Consider the following 16,041-nt stretch of genomic DNA (forward strand, 5'->3'; position numbering starts at 1 on the left):
TTATTCTTCTCATTGGTATTAGTCTCTGATTCCTGGTTTGCCTCATTGTTTCCATCTTTTTCTTCTAAGATTTTGAAACTGTTGTGACTCGGTTTCCCGTCCTCGTTGATTTTCTTTTGGTACCTTTTTCCTCCTTTCCCTTTGCCCCCCACCTTAGTGAAGCCTTCGGAATCTTTTCTTGTGGTAGTTTTTGTGTTGCTCTCCAGTTTGTTTACTGGGCAGTCCCTGTATAGATGCCCGTGTTCATGGAATTTGCAGCATCTGAATGGGACATGTTCATAGTCTACCATCTGCACCCATTCTTCATCATATACTTCTAAAATGATCTCATCCGGAAGTGCCCCAGATAAGTCCATTTCCACATAGATCCAGGTGAAAGAGGTGTATTTTCCTCTTAGAGTCGCATCCAATATTTTTATAAAATGCCCTAGTTTATTACCGATAGCCTTTAAAGACTCCGACAGCCAATAATATAAAGGAAGGGAGTATAGTCTTATCCATACCGGTACTGAGGTGAAATTTCTCGTTCTAGGACAAAGTTCATCACCCATGGCTGCATGTAGAGACCCACAGCAACGTAGAAATAGGATCCTCCCTCAAGCACTCTATCTTTATCTTCTAGGCTCATGAACACTACTGTAAAGAAGCCTTTGGATCCAAGGTGAAGGTTTATTTCCCCCTTCGGTTTCCAGTGGTTCCTTATCCATGTGTGTAAGGCTTTTTCCATTGGCCAAATCCCCATAAATTTGCATATAACCACATGTTCCGCCATGTGTTCTCTATGCACGTGTAGCGTTGGGTCACTTAAAACGACCCAAGGGATAATGGTTGACTTGGGTTTATAGACCCCTGTCGCACTCATAGGTGTCATTTTCTGACTACTACCCTCTTTCCTTTTCTCCCTACTATCTTCCTCATGATTTTCCTTTTGTCCACCAGGTTTGATATTTCCTGTGTTATTATCCTCATTGATCACCTCCGGTGGATTCTTGAAGCGATGTGGTCGAGTTCCCTTGCTTTTGTTCGCAGCTGCTTGACTGTAGGAGGGAGTCAAACTCCCTCCTCCATGACCCTCCATGGTTACCAGCTACCAAAGCCTAACTCAAACCCTAGTTTAGATTCAATCTCTTCTCCTCCATAAAATATGTAGTTTTATACGAAGGAGTTTAAAAGTTTATAGAATAAATAATTATCTATTTAATAGTCAATCTTTATACTCATGCATTTTTCATGTATTATTGATATTACCTTGTAGTTTATGAGTAAATGTTTATAGAAATTTATTTTATAAAACAATTCCTACATTATATAATTATATATATATATATATATATATATATATATATATATATATATATATATATATATATATATCTATATATATATATATATATATATATATATATATATATATATATATATATCTATATATATATATATATATATATATATATATATTAAATAATACAAATTATATTTAAATATTAATTATCATAAATAAAACAGAAATTGGATTATATATATGTCATTAAAAGATATGCATCAAATATAAACAAATTTAAAAGTAATCGAACATATGACTTCGACATTAAATGATATCCACGATTACTTCGAGAGGGGCTCTACAACCTAATACCAAAGAAATATAATAGTGTCCATAAAAAATGTAAATATTTAGATATTTGTTTAGTTGTAATAAAAATAATAAATTAATTTCATTCAATTTAATTTATTATATTATAATTTTATTTTTATTAATAAAATTACAGAAAAAAATATTCTCATAAAAATTCATAATATGTACCCCATACATACATATATATATATATTATAAAATTGCTTTCTTTCTCATAAAAATTCATAATATGTACCCCATACATACATATATATATTATAAAATTGCTTTCTTTTTGAGTCATTTTTATAAGTTAAAGCATTATCATATATTTGTCACAACATTCAAAACTTTAACCTATATTAACTTATGATCTTAATTTAACCCATATTAACATATGATCTTTATTTTTTATTTAAAACTATATTGTAATGAATTAAAAATAATAAAAACAAAAAAACATATCTATAATGAATTACAAAATACCCATTAAAAATTATAACACATTAGAAATAATATATTAATAGAATACACTATTAATAACTACATACTTATAAATAAATGAATTATGATATTATAAAATTTAAATTCATTGAAAAAATAAGAAAATGTATTAAAACTCATTTAAATTTATATAGTATCAAAGTCAAAACTCTCAAAACATCAATGTGAATCTTTCTAATGTAATATGGCTTATGATCATTCCCTGAACTCACGTGTAAGACTATCCACCTCCAATTCTTACACTAAGGAACAACGACGCCCTCCACTTGGCGACCATCACTTCCTCCATACCACAGCTCATCACCGTGCTCTTTAAGTCTGTCACCTCGTACCTCCTAGGCCCGATCTCACATGCTTGGCTTAATATCTTACCTACCCCCTCTCTAAATTATTTACTTCGCGCCATGGATACCATATGTTAATTTCCTCTAGTTTCTCTACTCAGAGCTTGGTCTGTCCCACTCACCTGTCCTGTTTCATCTCCATCTGCCTCCTATGTGCTATATTCATAGCTTTTTGAACCCTATAGCCCTGCTATGATATGTGAGTGTGATAGAGGCCATTGTGCGAGCCAAGGTAGGGGAATAAGATGTCCCCCAACCACCCTCAATGACATTCTGGAATTGGCATTGTTTGATAATACAATCATGCCTGATATCCAGCACCAAATTCTTGATCTTGAGGTAAAAGAGACCAGCCACCAAAGGAATACTCTTAGGGATCTTCGCAATTTTCATTCATGCCAACTCAGGGACCATGAGAATGAAAATCCTCGCACTAACTGTTGGATTTCCTAGCTCTCAACCTTCCACAACCATGCCTCCACTTCCCTCAGACGTCTCTCCCACAACCTTGAAATTGAATTCCCTCCCAACATCCCCTCTCCCTCCTCCTCGACTCCCTCGACTTCTAACTCCCCTCCCCTAGGGTTAGCTTCCCGCCCCATCTTCATGGCTCATGCAGATCATTCTTTTGCTGTTCGTAAATATCCAAAAATAGCTCTGTTGCTAAAAACATCCTACGCAACAACTCTTATGACCTCTCCTCCTCGCCAAAATTCTTATGGATGCTATATTATAGAGGAGAAACTAGAAGAATTAGTCATCATGACCAAATCCTCCAATGTTTTTTGGGCTCATCCCTATAAGATTGACTCCTCAACAGGTTTATGTTATGTTTCTCATGTCTCTCATAGCTTTCATCAATTTGGTTATTTTGGCATTATGGAACCTTCTCTAAGGGTGATAAATTTGTGGTTAGGGGTCACGCAGTCTATAACTACAAAAAAATGTCTCTTTCTATGTTATGTAATAGTCTCAAACTAGATTTTCCTATTATTGTATCTAGTTTCTCCTCTGAGGGGCAGAGGAATTTTAATTGTGTTATTTTCTCTGGTTTCCCCTCTCAGGGGTAGAGCATGGACCTAGACCATCCATGACCTCTAGATTTTATATTAAGTACATTACATTGTTAATATAATGTGAATACCTTTGCTTACAAAAAAAAATGGCTTATGATAATCATTGTAAGTCTTTTTTAAACATCACTATAAAACATCAATTTAAATCTTTTTAATGTAAATATTTAGTATATTAATATTATGGTTTATAATACTAGGTTTTATAATGTTAGGGTTTATAATATTTCATTTAATATTAGGGTTTAATATAGCGACTTTAAAAGGGTGCATAAATCTATTCAACGTGGCATTGTCACGTTATCTTAGGATTTTCATTTCTAAGGTCTAATATTAATCTTCGGGTTTATAATATTAATCTTAGGGTTTAATATCAATCCCTTGGGTCTATTAATCCCTTTGGTTTATAATATTGATAAACCATTGGGTTTATTGACCCCTTATGTTTGTAATGTTAATAATCCTTTTGGTTTATTAATCCCTTTGGTCTATAATATTGACCCCAAGGGTTTTTAATATTAATCCCTTAGGTTTATTCATCCTTTCAATTTATAATATTGATAAACCATTTGGTTTATTAATCCCTTGTGTTCATACTATTAATCCATTCAATTTATAATATTTGGGTTAATATTAGGGTTTAATATTGTGAGTATCGAATGTGTGTATGGAAGGTTACAAAAATATATTCAATGTTGCATTGTTACAAACATGGTCTTAATGCGACAATTAATTTGACAATCAGTGTTGTAATGTTACATTACATTGCAACTCATTAAACGTAACTTGTACTATTATCTTACGATTTATCTTTCTAGGGTTTAAAATTAATCCTAGGGTTTTTAACATTAATCCTGGTGGTTAATATTAATACCTTGTGTTTATTAATCCCTTTGGTTTATAATATTGGTAAACCATTGGGTTTATTAATCACTTGGTTTTATAATATTAAGAATCCCTCATGTTTATAATCTATTGCCTTCATGATGTTCATAATCCCTTGTGTTTATAATATTAATCCCTTGGGTTTATAATATTAATAATCCCTTGTGTGTATTCATTCCTTGTGTTTATAAAATTAATCCTTTGGGTTTATAAAATTAATCCTTTGGGTTTATAATATTAATCCAATAGGTTTACAATATGTGGTTTAATATTGGGGTGTAATATTGTGACTTTGGAAGGGTACATTGCAACTTATTCAACATCATATTGCGAGATTATCTTACGGATTATATTTCTAATATTTAAAATTAATTCTAAGGTTTTTAGCATTAATCCTAGGGGTTAAATTAATCTGTTGCATTTAGTAATCCCTTTAGTTTATAATAATGATAAAGAATTGAGTTTATTAATTCCTTGGTTTTATAATATTAATAATCCATTGGATTCATAGTATTAACAATCCCTCGGGTTTATAATATTAATCCCTTGGGTTTATTAACCTCTTATGTTTATAACATTACTAATCCCATAGGATTATAATATTAATCCATTCGTTTTAATAATTCCTTGGGTTTATAATATTAATCCCTTGGATTTATTTATACCTTGGGTTTATAGTATTAATTGCGTAGATTGATTAATCCTCTGAGTTTTTACTATTAATCTCTTTGGTTTATAACATTGATCCTTGGGTTTTTAATATTAATCCCCTTGGTTGTAATATTAATCCCTTGGGTTGATAATATTAATTCCTTGGGATTATAATATTAATCCCTTTGGTTTATAATATTAATCCCTTCGGGTTATAATATTTAGTTTAATATTAAGTTTTAATATTGTGACTTTGCAAAGATGCAAAAATATTTGACATGCGTTGTAGCAATGTTACATTACATTAGAAATTATTTAACATCGTATTATGACATTACCTTATGGTTAGTATTTCTAGGGTTTAATATTAATCCTATGGTTTATAACATTAATCATAAGGGTTAATAATAATCCCTTGGGTTTATTTATCCATTTGATAAAGCATTGAGTTTATTAACTCCTAGGGTTTATAATATTAATAATTCCTTGTGTTTGTTAATCCCTTGGGTTTATAATATTAATCCATTCAGTTTATAATATTTGGTTTAATATGAGGGCTTAATATTGTTACTTTGGAAGGGTACAAAGATCTACCCAACATTGCATTACGACAAACATGGTTTTAATGCAACAATCAATTTGACAATCATTGTCGTAATGTTACATTACATTTCTTATTCAATATTGCATTATGACATTATCATTGGTTTCTATTTTTATAGTTTAATATTACTCCCATAGTTTATAATATTAAACCTAGGGTTTAATATTAATCCCTTGTATTTATAGTATTGATAAACCATTGGATTTATTAATCCTTAGTTTTATAACATGAATAATCCCTTAGGTTTGTTAATCCCTTGGATCTATAATATTAATCCCAAGTGCTTTTAATATTAATCCCTTGACTTTATTAATCCCTTTGGTTTATAATATTAATCTCTTGGAATTATTAATCCTTTCAATTTATAATATTAATTCCTTGTTTTTTATAATATTAATCCCTTTGTTTTAATAATCCCTTGGGTTCATAAATTAATCTCTTAGGTTTATAGTATTAATCCTCTGTGTTTTTATATTAATCTCTTTGGTTTATAATATTAATCTCTTGTGTTTTTAATATTAATCCATTCATTTTGTGTTTTTATATTAATCTCTTTGGTTTATAATATTAATCTCTTGTGTTTTTAATATTAATCCATTCATTTTATTAATCTCCTTGGTTTATAATATTAATTCTTTTTGTTAATAATAAGTTTCAGTGTGTGGAAATGAATAAAACCTAAAACTTGAGATGCAATTATAGCAGTCATTTTTATATAACAAAAGGAAATATTTCAGCGTATGCTGCATTTAGTTTATACAAATATGTATAAAGTTTAAACGGAGTGGTCTTCACAGGCTCGGTGTATTGTTTTACTAGATATATAGCGATTTGCGTGTCACCACTCAGTGAAAATATTAAAATAGATTCTAAATTAATCTTAAGTTTCATAAATTATTACTTAATTTAACAAAAGCAATATCAAAGACGTATTATTACCTTTTCATGTAAATATAGTAAAGATAATGAAATTAGTCAAATATATAATAGGCAATACCCTATGGAGGGGTTAATTGTAGGAGCTTTAGAGCAATATGGAGGAGCATTATGACGATGATGTTAGTGTGTTGAGCCCAACAGTTTGGTCTTGAAAGATCAATGATGTCTTTTAATTGAAATTGAATTTTATTCAATTGCAATAGAATGTCTTTATGTTTTTGGTTTTAGTTTTTTTCAATCAACATCTTTCCCACTAGTGTTTTAATGTGATGTTTTAATGTGTTAATATAAGTTTGTAGTTTTTCAATATTTGGTTTGTTGTGTTTTGATGTTCTTTGTGTTGGGATCTAGTTTCCCAAATTAAATTATTAGACATTGGGGTCCATTAATCCCTTTGGTTTAATATTATTCCTTTGGGTTTATATTCTGTTGGGCTTATAATACTAATTTTTTGGGTTTATTAATCTCTTGAGTTTATTATATTATTAATCACAAAGGTTGTTAATATTAACGCTTTGAGTTTACTAATCCTTTTGGTCCATAATATTAATCTTGTGGGTTTATAATATTAGTCCTTTTATTTTAATAATTCCTTGGGTTTATTTATACTTTAGCTTTATAAAATTAATCACTTGGGTTTTTTAATCATGAGGGGTTATAATATTAATCATTCGGGTTTTTAATATTAATCCCTTTGGTTTATAATATTAATCTTTTGGGTTTCTAATATTAATTAGGTTTATAATATTGATCCCTTCGATTTATAATATTTGGTTGAATATTGTGGCTTTGGAAGGGTGCAAAAATCTATTCAACATCGCATTTTCACAAACATAGTTTTAATGCGATAATGAATCTCACAATCATTGTAGCAATGTTGCATTACGTTACAGTTTATTCAATGCCACATTGCGACATTATCGTATGGTTTATATTTCTAGGGTTTAATATATATCATAGGTTTTATAACATTAATTTTAAAGATTAATGTTAATCCATTGGGTTTATTAATGTCTCTGATTTATAATTTTGATAAACCATTAGGTTTTAATCCCTTTGGTTTATAATATTAATAATCTCTTGGGTTTATTAATCTCGTGGGTTTCCCTTTGATTTATAACATTAATCCATTCAGTTTATAATATTTAGTTTAATACTAATATTCAATATTGTTATTTTGGAAGGGTACAAAAATCTATCCAACGTCGCATTGTGACAAACATGGTCTCAATGCAACAACCAATTTGACAATCATTGTCGCAACGTTACATTATATTGCAACTTGTTCAACATTGCAATATGACATTATCTTAGGGTTTATATTTCTAGGGTTTAATATTAATCTGTTAGGTTATTAATCTCTTAGATATATAATATCAATTCTAAGTGTTTTTAATATTAATCTTTTGGATTTATTTTATTAATCCCTTGGGTTTATAATATTAATAATCCCCTCATTTTATTAATCTCTTGGATTTATTAATTCTTTTGGTTTATAATGTTAATCCTTGAGCTTATAATATTAATACCTTGGGTTTATAATATTAATGATGTTTTGTGTTTATAACATTAATCTCAATGGTTTATTGATCTTTTTGGCTTATAACATTAATTCTTTGGGCTTATAATATTAATTCCTTTGTTTTCATAATCCTTTTTGCTTATAATATTAATATCGTAGGTTTATTAATACCTCGGGTTTCTAATATTAATCATTTGGGTTTATTAATCTCTATGGTTTATAACATTAATCCCTAGAGTTTATATTAATCCCTTGAGTTTCTAATGCTAATTTTTTCAATTTATTAATCTCTTTAATTTATAATATTAATTCCTTGGATTTATAATATCAATCCCTTGGATTTATAATATCAATCTTTTAAGTTTTTTATATCATTGATAATATCAATAATATTATTATAATATAATAATAACAATAATTTATATTATAATAGTAATTATTACAATATTATTATAATTATATATTTATTAATAATAAATATCAATATTAAGTCTACCCCGTTGATGCATGTGACATATATCAAACACATTTATTAATGTAGATATGCTAGCATATGTATTACCATTTGTATTTTATATTTTAACAAAAAATAATCTGATATATTAAACGTTTGTATTTTATATTTCAACTAGAATTAATTTAATATATTGAATTTTAAAATTTTTAAATTAAATATGATTGTTAATTTATAAATTTTTGATCTTAGATTTTTGTAATCTATATTGATTATGAGATTGTTTTTCGGCTTAATCACATCATTAAGTTATGGTGACTACAGGTTGGTCCCCACATAATGTGGTTCATGATCGGAACAAAAGATTGTCTTGACATTAAATTATTCCAAAAATCACCATAACTTAATAATGTGATCAATATAAAAACAATCTTACTATAACTTAATGATGTGATTAATCCAAAAAATAAACTCTTAATTTATAAATTATTATTTTTTTAATCTAAATATAAATTTAATCATTTAATTTGACCAACAGCACCATGTTTATCTCGTACCGACCAAAGTTGACAACAATCTCAACATCCACGTACATTTGGATCAGATTAAACTAAAAGAAGCTCTGAGAGTCCAAAGAGTAAGGGTTACGTACACTAACGCAATACATGAAATTAATAATGGCATCACATATCAGCACGAGACCGCATGTATTCTTGCAGCGACATGGAGGATTTTATAACCCTAAACGACGACTACGACGGAGGAGTGAATACTACACTCTTTCTTTATTGTTCAGAGAGTTTAAGCCGTTTCATTCATATGAACGCAGCGGCAGTAAACTGTTTTATGGATATTTAACTACATAGATGTCGATAGATTTAGCAGTATACGTTGGGGTTGGAGAGGAGATACTGCTCGACCTTCTCGAACATGGCATTCATATTTTCCTTCAGCTCTTTTACTTTTGCTTCGTCAAACTCAGCACCAGGGACGGTTTCGTAGGTGGAGGTCCTGCTTATCACACACCCTCCTTCTTCCTTGGCAACGAACTTCGTCTCATAGCTCAAAGCAATCAGTTTGCTCCCCAGTGGGCCTCCTTCGATCACTGTATACTTGTACACCAACTTCTCCTCGTCAATTTCATTCATTCGCTCCTTGACATAGCTGAACTCCTTGACAGCTGAAACACCAAATGGAAAACAATATAATTATGGGCAATGCATTGAGAATTTATCCCAACACCATGTGAGTAAATAATTAGAACCGGAAGCATAATCATCTAAATATAAGTTCTGATAATTGGTTGTAATGAATGTGATTTAGCATTTGCCTGCATCCATGTGAACCAGTGTGCATTTAAAATTCCTTAGATGAGTAAGAAAAGATAACAAGGTTATCGAGGATTGTACCCTCTGGAGTGAAGTTGAACTGTTTTACGGTGCCCACGCCTCCATCTCCTTCAAGAATGGTGACAGAAGAGAAAATATGCGGCAAAACCTTTGGGAAGAAGTTGTGGTTGTCTTTCACCGTCGCATTCCACAGTCTCTTTGCCTCCACTTTAGATACACGTTCGGATGTTGTAGACCCAGCCACCATCTTTACTAATTACCCCTTCAACTCTGCCAACAAAATGGAGTATAAGCTGCTTGATGGAGAATACAGAGGCGGTGGCTATTTATACTTGTTATGCGGCTTATAATAAATGTGCAGCTTTGTATTCATTCAAGCGAGTGATGCGATCATGACTGGTTTTGTCTATTAGTACTCAATCTTCTCGAAATTCAAAAGGGAATAGACATGGTAGGTGCTGTCTGGCCCAGCTATGTAGATTCCTATGTTTGTCTATATTGCTTTTGTAAAGTATTAGTACGCACTTCTCTCCACCATTTCATTTACTGAATTATGAGATTCTCATGTTTGTCTGTATTGGTTTTGTGAAGTATTAGTACGCAATTCTTTCCACCATTTCATTTACTGATTTCAATAAATCATATTGGACTTTTGAGTACTGAAAACTAGAATAAATCTCTGTCATACGTATTTCGTTTAGTCAATTAAGAAATTAAATTAATAAAACTGCTTTATTTAGTTATGTAACGTAAACAAAATAGTCATTCCTCTTCTTTTCTTCTCCAGAAGTACATATTGAATGAAATAATAGGACAAACTAGGGAATATTAGAGGAGTTTATGGTGACGAAGTCTACGAAATAAATAAAAAGCTTTAAAGAATCTTGAAGATAATGGAGAAGAAGTCAGGCCGCAGTAACTTTGTTATTTAATTGTATTTAATAAATAAATGAAGAATAATGTTCTTGATATTTCCATGATTAATAAAAATCGTTGTAGTTGTATTAGCATTAATGGAAATTCCGTATTGGTTTCAAGGGTGGGTTTATCTTGTGAATGTTTATCAGTTTGGGCTATTTTTAAAACAAAATTATTAATTTAGGAAAATTTCACTTAACATATATTTTAACAACAAAATTTTATATATAAAATAAATATTATATAAAATGATATATATAAAATAAATATTAGATAAAATAATAATTATAAATTTATTTATTAATTTATATAATTAAAAATTAAAAGAAATAATCATTCACACTTATCGATATATATTAATGAATACGTCATATAATAATTATTTTATAGCTATTATTATATTATAATAATTTATGATATTATAATAATAGTTAGATATTTTATATTTTATTTAATTATTTAAGAAAAATTATTTAATTATTTAATATAGTTAAAATTATATTTATGATATTATGATAATAATTAGATATTTTATATCATATTAAATTATATATTTTATATTTTTATTTAATTATTTAAGAAAGATTATTTAACTATTTAAGAGATAAAATTGTTGTATACTATAGAGATGAAGATGAAGGTGATACTTTTATTAAGGAATTGATAAAGAGAAGATGAAGGTGATACTTTTATTAAGGAATTGATAAAGAGAGATGAAGGTGATACTTTGATTAAGGAATTGATAAAGAGTACCTCAAATGAGTAGGAAAAGGGATAAAGGCCACCATCAAAAATCAATTCAGACAATTCTATCCAATTTGTCCTTAATTATAAGTTTATTATAATATATATTAAGAAGAATCTTAATATTATATAATATAATATAATAATATTAAATTATAATATTTTATTATATTAGATATAATATTATAATATTATGTTTGTTTTAAGGGTTAGCTCAAATAGTCGAGTTCTAGTTGTTTAGTAATTCACTAATTGGGAGGTTATAGGGTTACTTCTCCTCAATGCCCTTAGGATTAGACCCAGCTAATTTGCCTGGTGGGATTCGATTCCCTTCGGGGTTGATCTCCCTATATTTTAAAAATATATAAAAACATATTATAATATTAAGTTGTTAAACATAAAATTATATTGTCTACAAATAGAATATTGTATAATATTTAACATGATATTATATAATATCATGTTTAATATTATATTATATTATATAATATTGAACATTATTAACCATTAAAAAATATGAAGGCTTTTATCAAAGGTAAAATAGGTTGGATATATAAATACATTAATATGTGAAATAAAATTAAAAAACAAGATATTAAAAATTGTTGAAATTTCACTAGATTAAAGGGGCATATGTAAGGTCCTACTTGAGCTTTTGACATTAACATTTTTTATACTAAAATAGATACATCGATTTTAGTGTAAATGTTGATTTTTAATCATATTTTATTGATTGCACTTTGATACATTGATTTTAATGTAGATGTTAACTTATAATCTTGTTTGGTTTATTGCAGTTGATGCATTGATTTTAGTGTAAACCTTGATTTATAATCCTATTCGATTGTTTGCACTAGATGCATTGATTTTACTGTAAATGTCAATTTCTCATTTGATGTAACTAGATGAATGATGTGCATTGCTTTCAAAGTAATTAGATTAATAGTGTGTACTAATTTTAGTGTTTACAAAATATAATTATTGATGACATGCATTGATTTTTGTGTTATAGTAACCGTCAACCTAGATCCATATTAAATAAACATGTAAAACAAAGAGCTTAGAGCGATCTAAAACATCAGTCTAGATCCAACTAAAATAGAAATGAACAAAAAAGAGAAGGTTGAAATCAAAAGGCATAATAAATGACGATTGAGGATGCATTAATTTCAATGCAAATGGTAATTTCTAATTTGTTGTAAATAGATGGATGATATGTAATATTTTCAAAGTAATTAAATTAATAATGTGGTTTCAAAGTAATAATTGATAATGGGCTGATTTCTTTGTTACACTAATCATGAACCTAGATCCATATTAAATAAAAATTAACAATAAAGAACCTAGATCCATCTTAAATACAAATGAATGAAAAATAACAAGTCAATAGGGAAAGGCATAATAAGTGTTAGTTATTGAGGAAAATCAACAACATAGGTATAAGCAAGGAGAAAATCATCAAAGATAGTCACAACACATGAAAATTGAACAATGATAAGGCATATAAAGTGAATAATTGAACAAAAAAACATAACAACTAACAATTGAATAGCATCAAGAGTAAAGAATACAAGAAAATGCACAATGAAGAGGAAATCAACAAAACAAATGTAGAGGGAATGACAATAAAAAAGCATGAAAAATAGAGGAAACAAAAATATGAATAAAAAATTCATATTAACAAAGAAAACAATATTCAACCAACTCAAGCATAGTATAATATGGAAAAGAAAATCATATGAAAGAAATATGTTTAAAAGATATCTATGCCCAATCTCAACCCATAACTCTTGCTAATATGAATATGAATATTGAAATCTCATGACACAAATTATCAATAAGCTCAAATTCAAATATGTCATTTGTGTGAGGAGTCATATGATAGAATACAGGGATTTAATAAAAATATAAGCTTAATGTGCATGATATATAGAAGAGAAAGAAATCATCAAATTAATCCTAGACATATTTAAAATTATTAGATTAATCATATGTTAGACAAATTTTGGGTGGTTGCACACAACTAAAACCAACCTAGATCCATATTAATTATGTATCTTAGTTAATATGGATGAGAAAATGAAAGTCTCTCGAGAAGGAAGAATGTACTAATTCTTGGAAATCTTAGCCATGACAGTGCTCAACCAGGGTTTATCCTTCAAGGTTTCCAATTTCTTGTGGCAGGGTTCATGTTTACGCTTGTTGCAACAGTTTCTTTCTCAAAGTGATGGCTTATTCTAAGTTTTATAGTGTTTTGTTCAGACACCTAGAGATTTTTGATTTTTAGTTTCTAGTGGCCTATCACTTTTATCGTGGATCTTTATCTTTGTATATTCACGTGGAGTTTGGACATATTTAGACATTGTATATTATGATCCCTCCCTATCCCCTTTTTCGCGTATCTTCGTGGACTCCGTTGATGGATTTAAAAAATCTCTTATTCCGTTAGTTATTGCATGGGATGCTAGGGTGTTGGATTTTTTCAAGGCTTGGTTATGGCAGATCTGCCAATCATGGACGTATCTGGCAGGGAAAATGTTGGTGCTCCCACTTGGATTCCTTCCAGCTTCAAGGAGGACACACAAAAATTGTTGGAGGGTTGGAGTATTAGGTTTGTTGGCCCAATATGTGGCTCAAGTTGTTCACAACCTATGCCTTTCTCTGATCTTTTTATAAACATTTCCATGCATGTCGTTCCAAAGAAAAAAAAATCCTTTACATTCCCAAAGTCCTTCGGGTTTCCTAATTGTTTATGTCATGATGGTGAAAATCAATTTGTGGATTCTATTATGGATGTAAATTGTTTCAGTTTCAGATCTTCAAAGCCGTGGTTCTATTTTTCTATTTTTGATACATAATGCAGTTCCTCCAATCTAGTCAGTCCCCTCTCAAGGGTTTTTGTCCTTGTCATTGAAGGTTAAGCTGAGAAAGAACTCCACTATATTAGAGGATATGTTGTTACAAAACCCCATTATGTTAAGAACAATAAAAGGACTCATCTTTTGCTAGTTTTTTGGGGGGGATCAAAATGGAACATGTTCTGCATTTGCTAGAAAGACCTTCGGTGGGTTGTGTTCAGGTTCGAGGGTTTACAATAAAAACCCTAAGATATTAGGTCGGAAAGTATTTATACCCTCTTGTGAAGTGCCCTCAGTGTGTCGACAGGTTGGCTAAGGGATGGATTCACCTCAAATTTGAGGATGCGGAAGATGCAAAATGTGTTGTGAACCAGGTCTACCATATTGATTCCTCTCATGTTTTGTCCATGTTTTGGACCCCCTTGTTCAATGCTCGTAGGGAGGACTTTGATTCTATTCCCATATGGGTTCATCCTCTGGGGTTTCCATTAAACTTTTGGGTGGACAAAAATTTTCAAGATATCAAAAATTCCATTAGTACACATTTGGCGCATGACTCTTCATACGTCCCTTCAGGTGAGATGATCGTTGCTCATAGCCTAATTAAGGTTGATTTAAGAGAAGGTCTTCTGGAGGACATGGACCTTGGGGAAATGAGGGTTTCATTGAGGACATAGATTATGAAGGGCTCCTTTCAAATGTATTTGGTGTCACCAAGATGGCCACTTTGTAAAAAAAGATCGTGTCTTACAAACATCGAAGGAGGTTGAAGATAATTTTATCAAAGAGAAATTTGAACATTTCAATCACATACCTTCATCTTGTGGAGAGTCTGTGGGCCTTCCCATATTCTCTAAAAAAAATATGTCGACAACAGTGGTTCCCCCTCTAGACCCAATGTTAGTGGGTTGAGGACCATCAATCTCAACTTGAGCCTCATGTTCCAAGTATTTTACACCCTTCTTCAGCTGGCTCATCTTACTTGTATAGTGAATATATGATTTTTTCTTCAATTTCTCTTTCTTCTTCATGTACAGGTCAAATTTATAACCCTATTCCTCGTTCGCCATTTTGTCTCAACCTACCTCCTCAATTTTTGTGCCCTCTCCCTTTTGGAATGGGTGACATATCCTCCCTAGTTATTTCTCCACGATATTACCCCTCCACTCCTTGGGTGGTGGTTCTTTTTCCTAAAACCTTTTCCCTTAATGTAAAATTATGTTATGTTTCCATACCTCTAGGGGATTGGGGTAGTTTCAAATATCGTTTCTTGATCATGGTGGTGGTAGGAGAAAATCTAACTTGACCAAAGTCGTGGAGCATGCCAAAGTTGATTTGGAAACTGGAAAAAACATTTTGATTCATGGGTCCGTTGGAGTAGTGTTTCCCTCAATAATGTTCTCAAATCAAATTTTATCCTTTAACTATTTGGGCCTTGCAAGTCTCTTAAAACAAATTTCCCTCAAGCATATTGTTGAATTTGGTTTCCCTTGTTTAATCTCCCTCCAAGAAACTCTTGGCTCAAATGGATCCATCTCCAAATATTTGAGGGTCTATTAGATAGTTGGGACTTTATATGTT

The 16,041-nt window shown here is 30.2% G+C and overlaps 1 protein-coding gene across 1 annotated transcript; it reads right to left on the reverse strand.

Annotated features, from left to right (window-relative positions):
• Positions 1-9,196: 9,196 nt before the first annotated feature.
• LOC149225922 (major strawberry allergen Fra a 1.06-like) lies at positions 9,197-10,294 on the reverse strand. Its single transcript, XM_089377337.1, has 2 exons — positions 10,001-10,294; positions 9,197-9,771 (listed from the first exon to the last, which is right to left on the reverse strand). The coding sequence occupies exons 1-2, from the start codon at positions 10,185-10,187 to the stop codon at positions 9,470-9,472; spliced, it is 489 nt and encodes a 162-aa protein (XP_089233463.1). The 5' UTR covers positions 10,188-10,294; the 3' UTR covers positions 9,197-9,469.
• Positions 10,295-16,041: the final 5,747 nt, after the last annotated feature.

Source organism: Pinus tabuliformis, chromosome J, assembly GCF_031772625.1.
Source record: "Pinus tabuliformis cultivar Carrire ecotype Pingquan chromosome J, CPIR1, whole genome shotgun sequence".
NCBI classification, from domain to species: Eukaryota; Viridiplantae; Streptophyta; class Pinopsida; order Pinales; family Pinaceae; genus Pinus; species Pinus tabuliformis.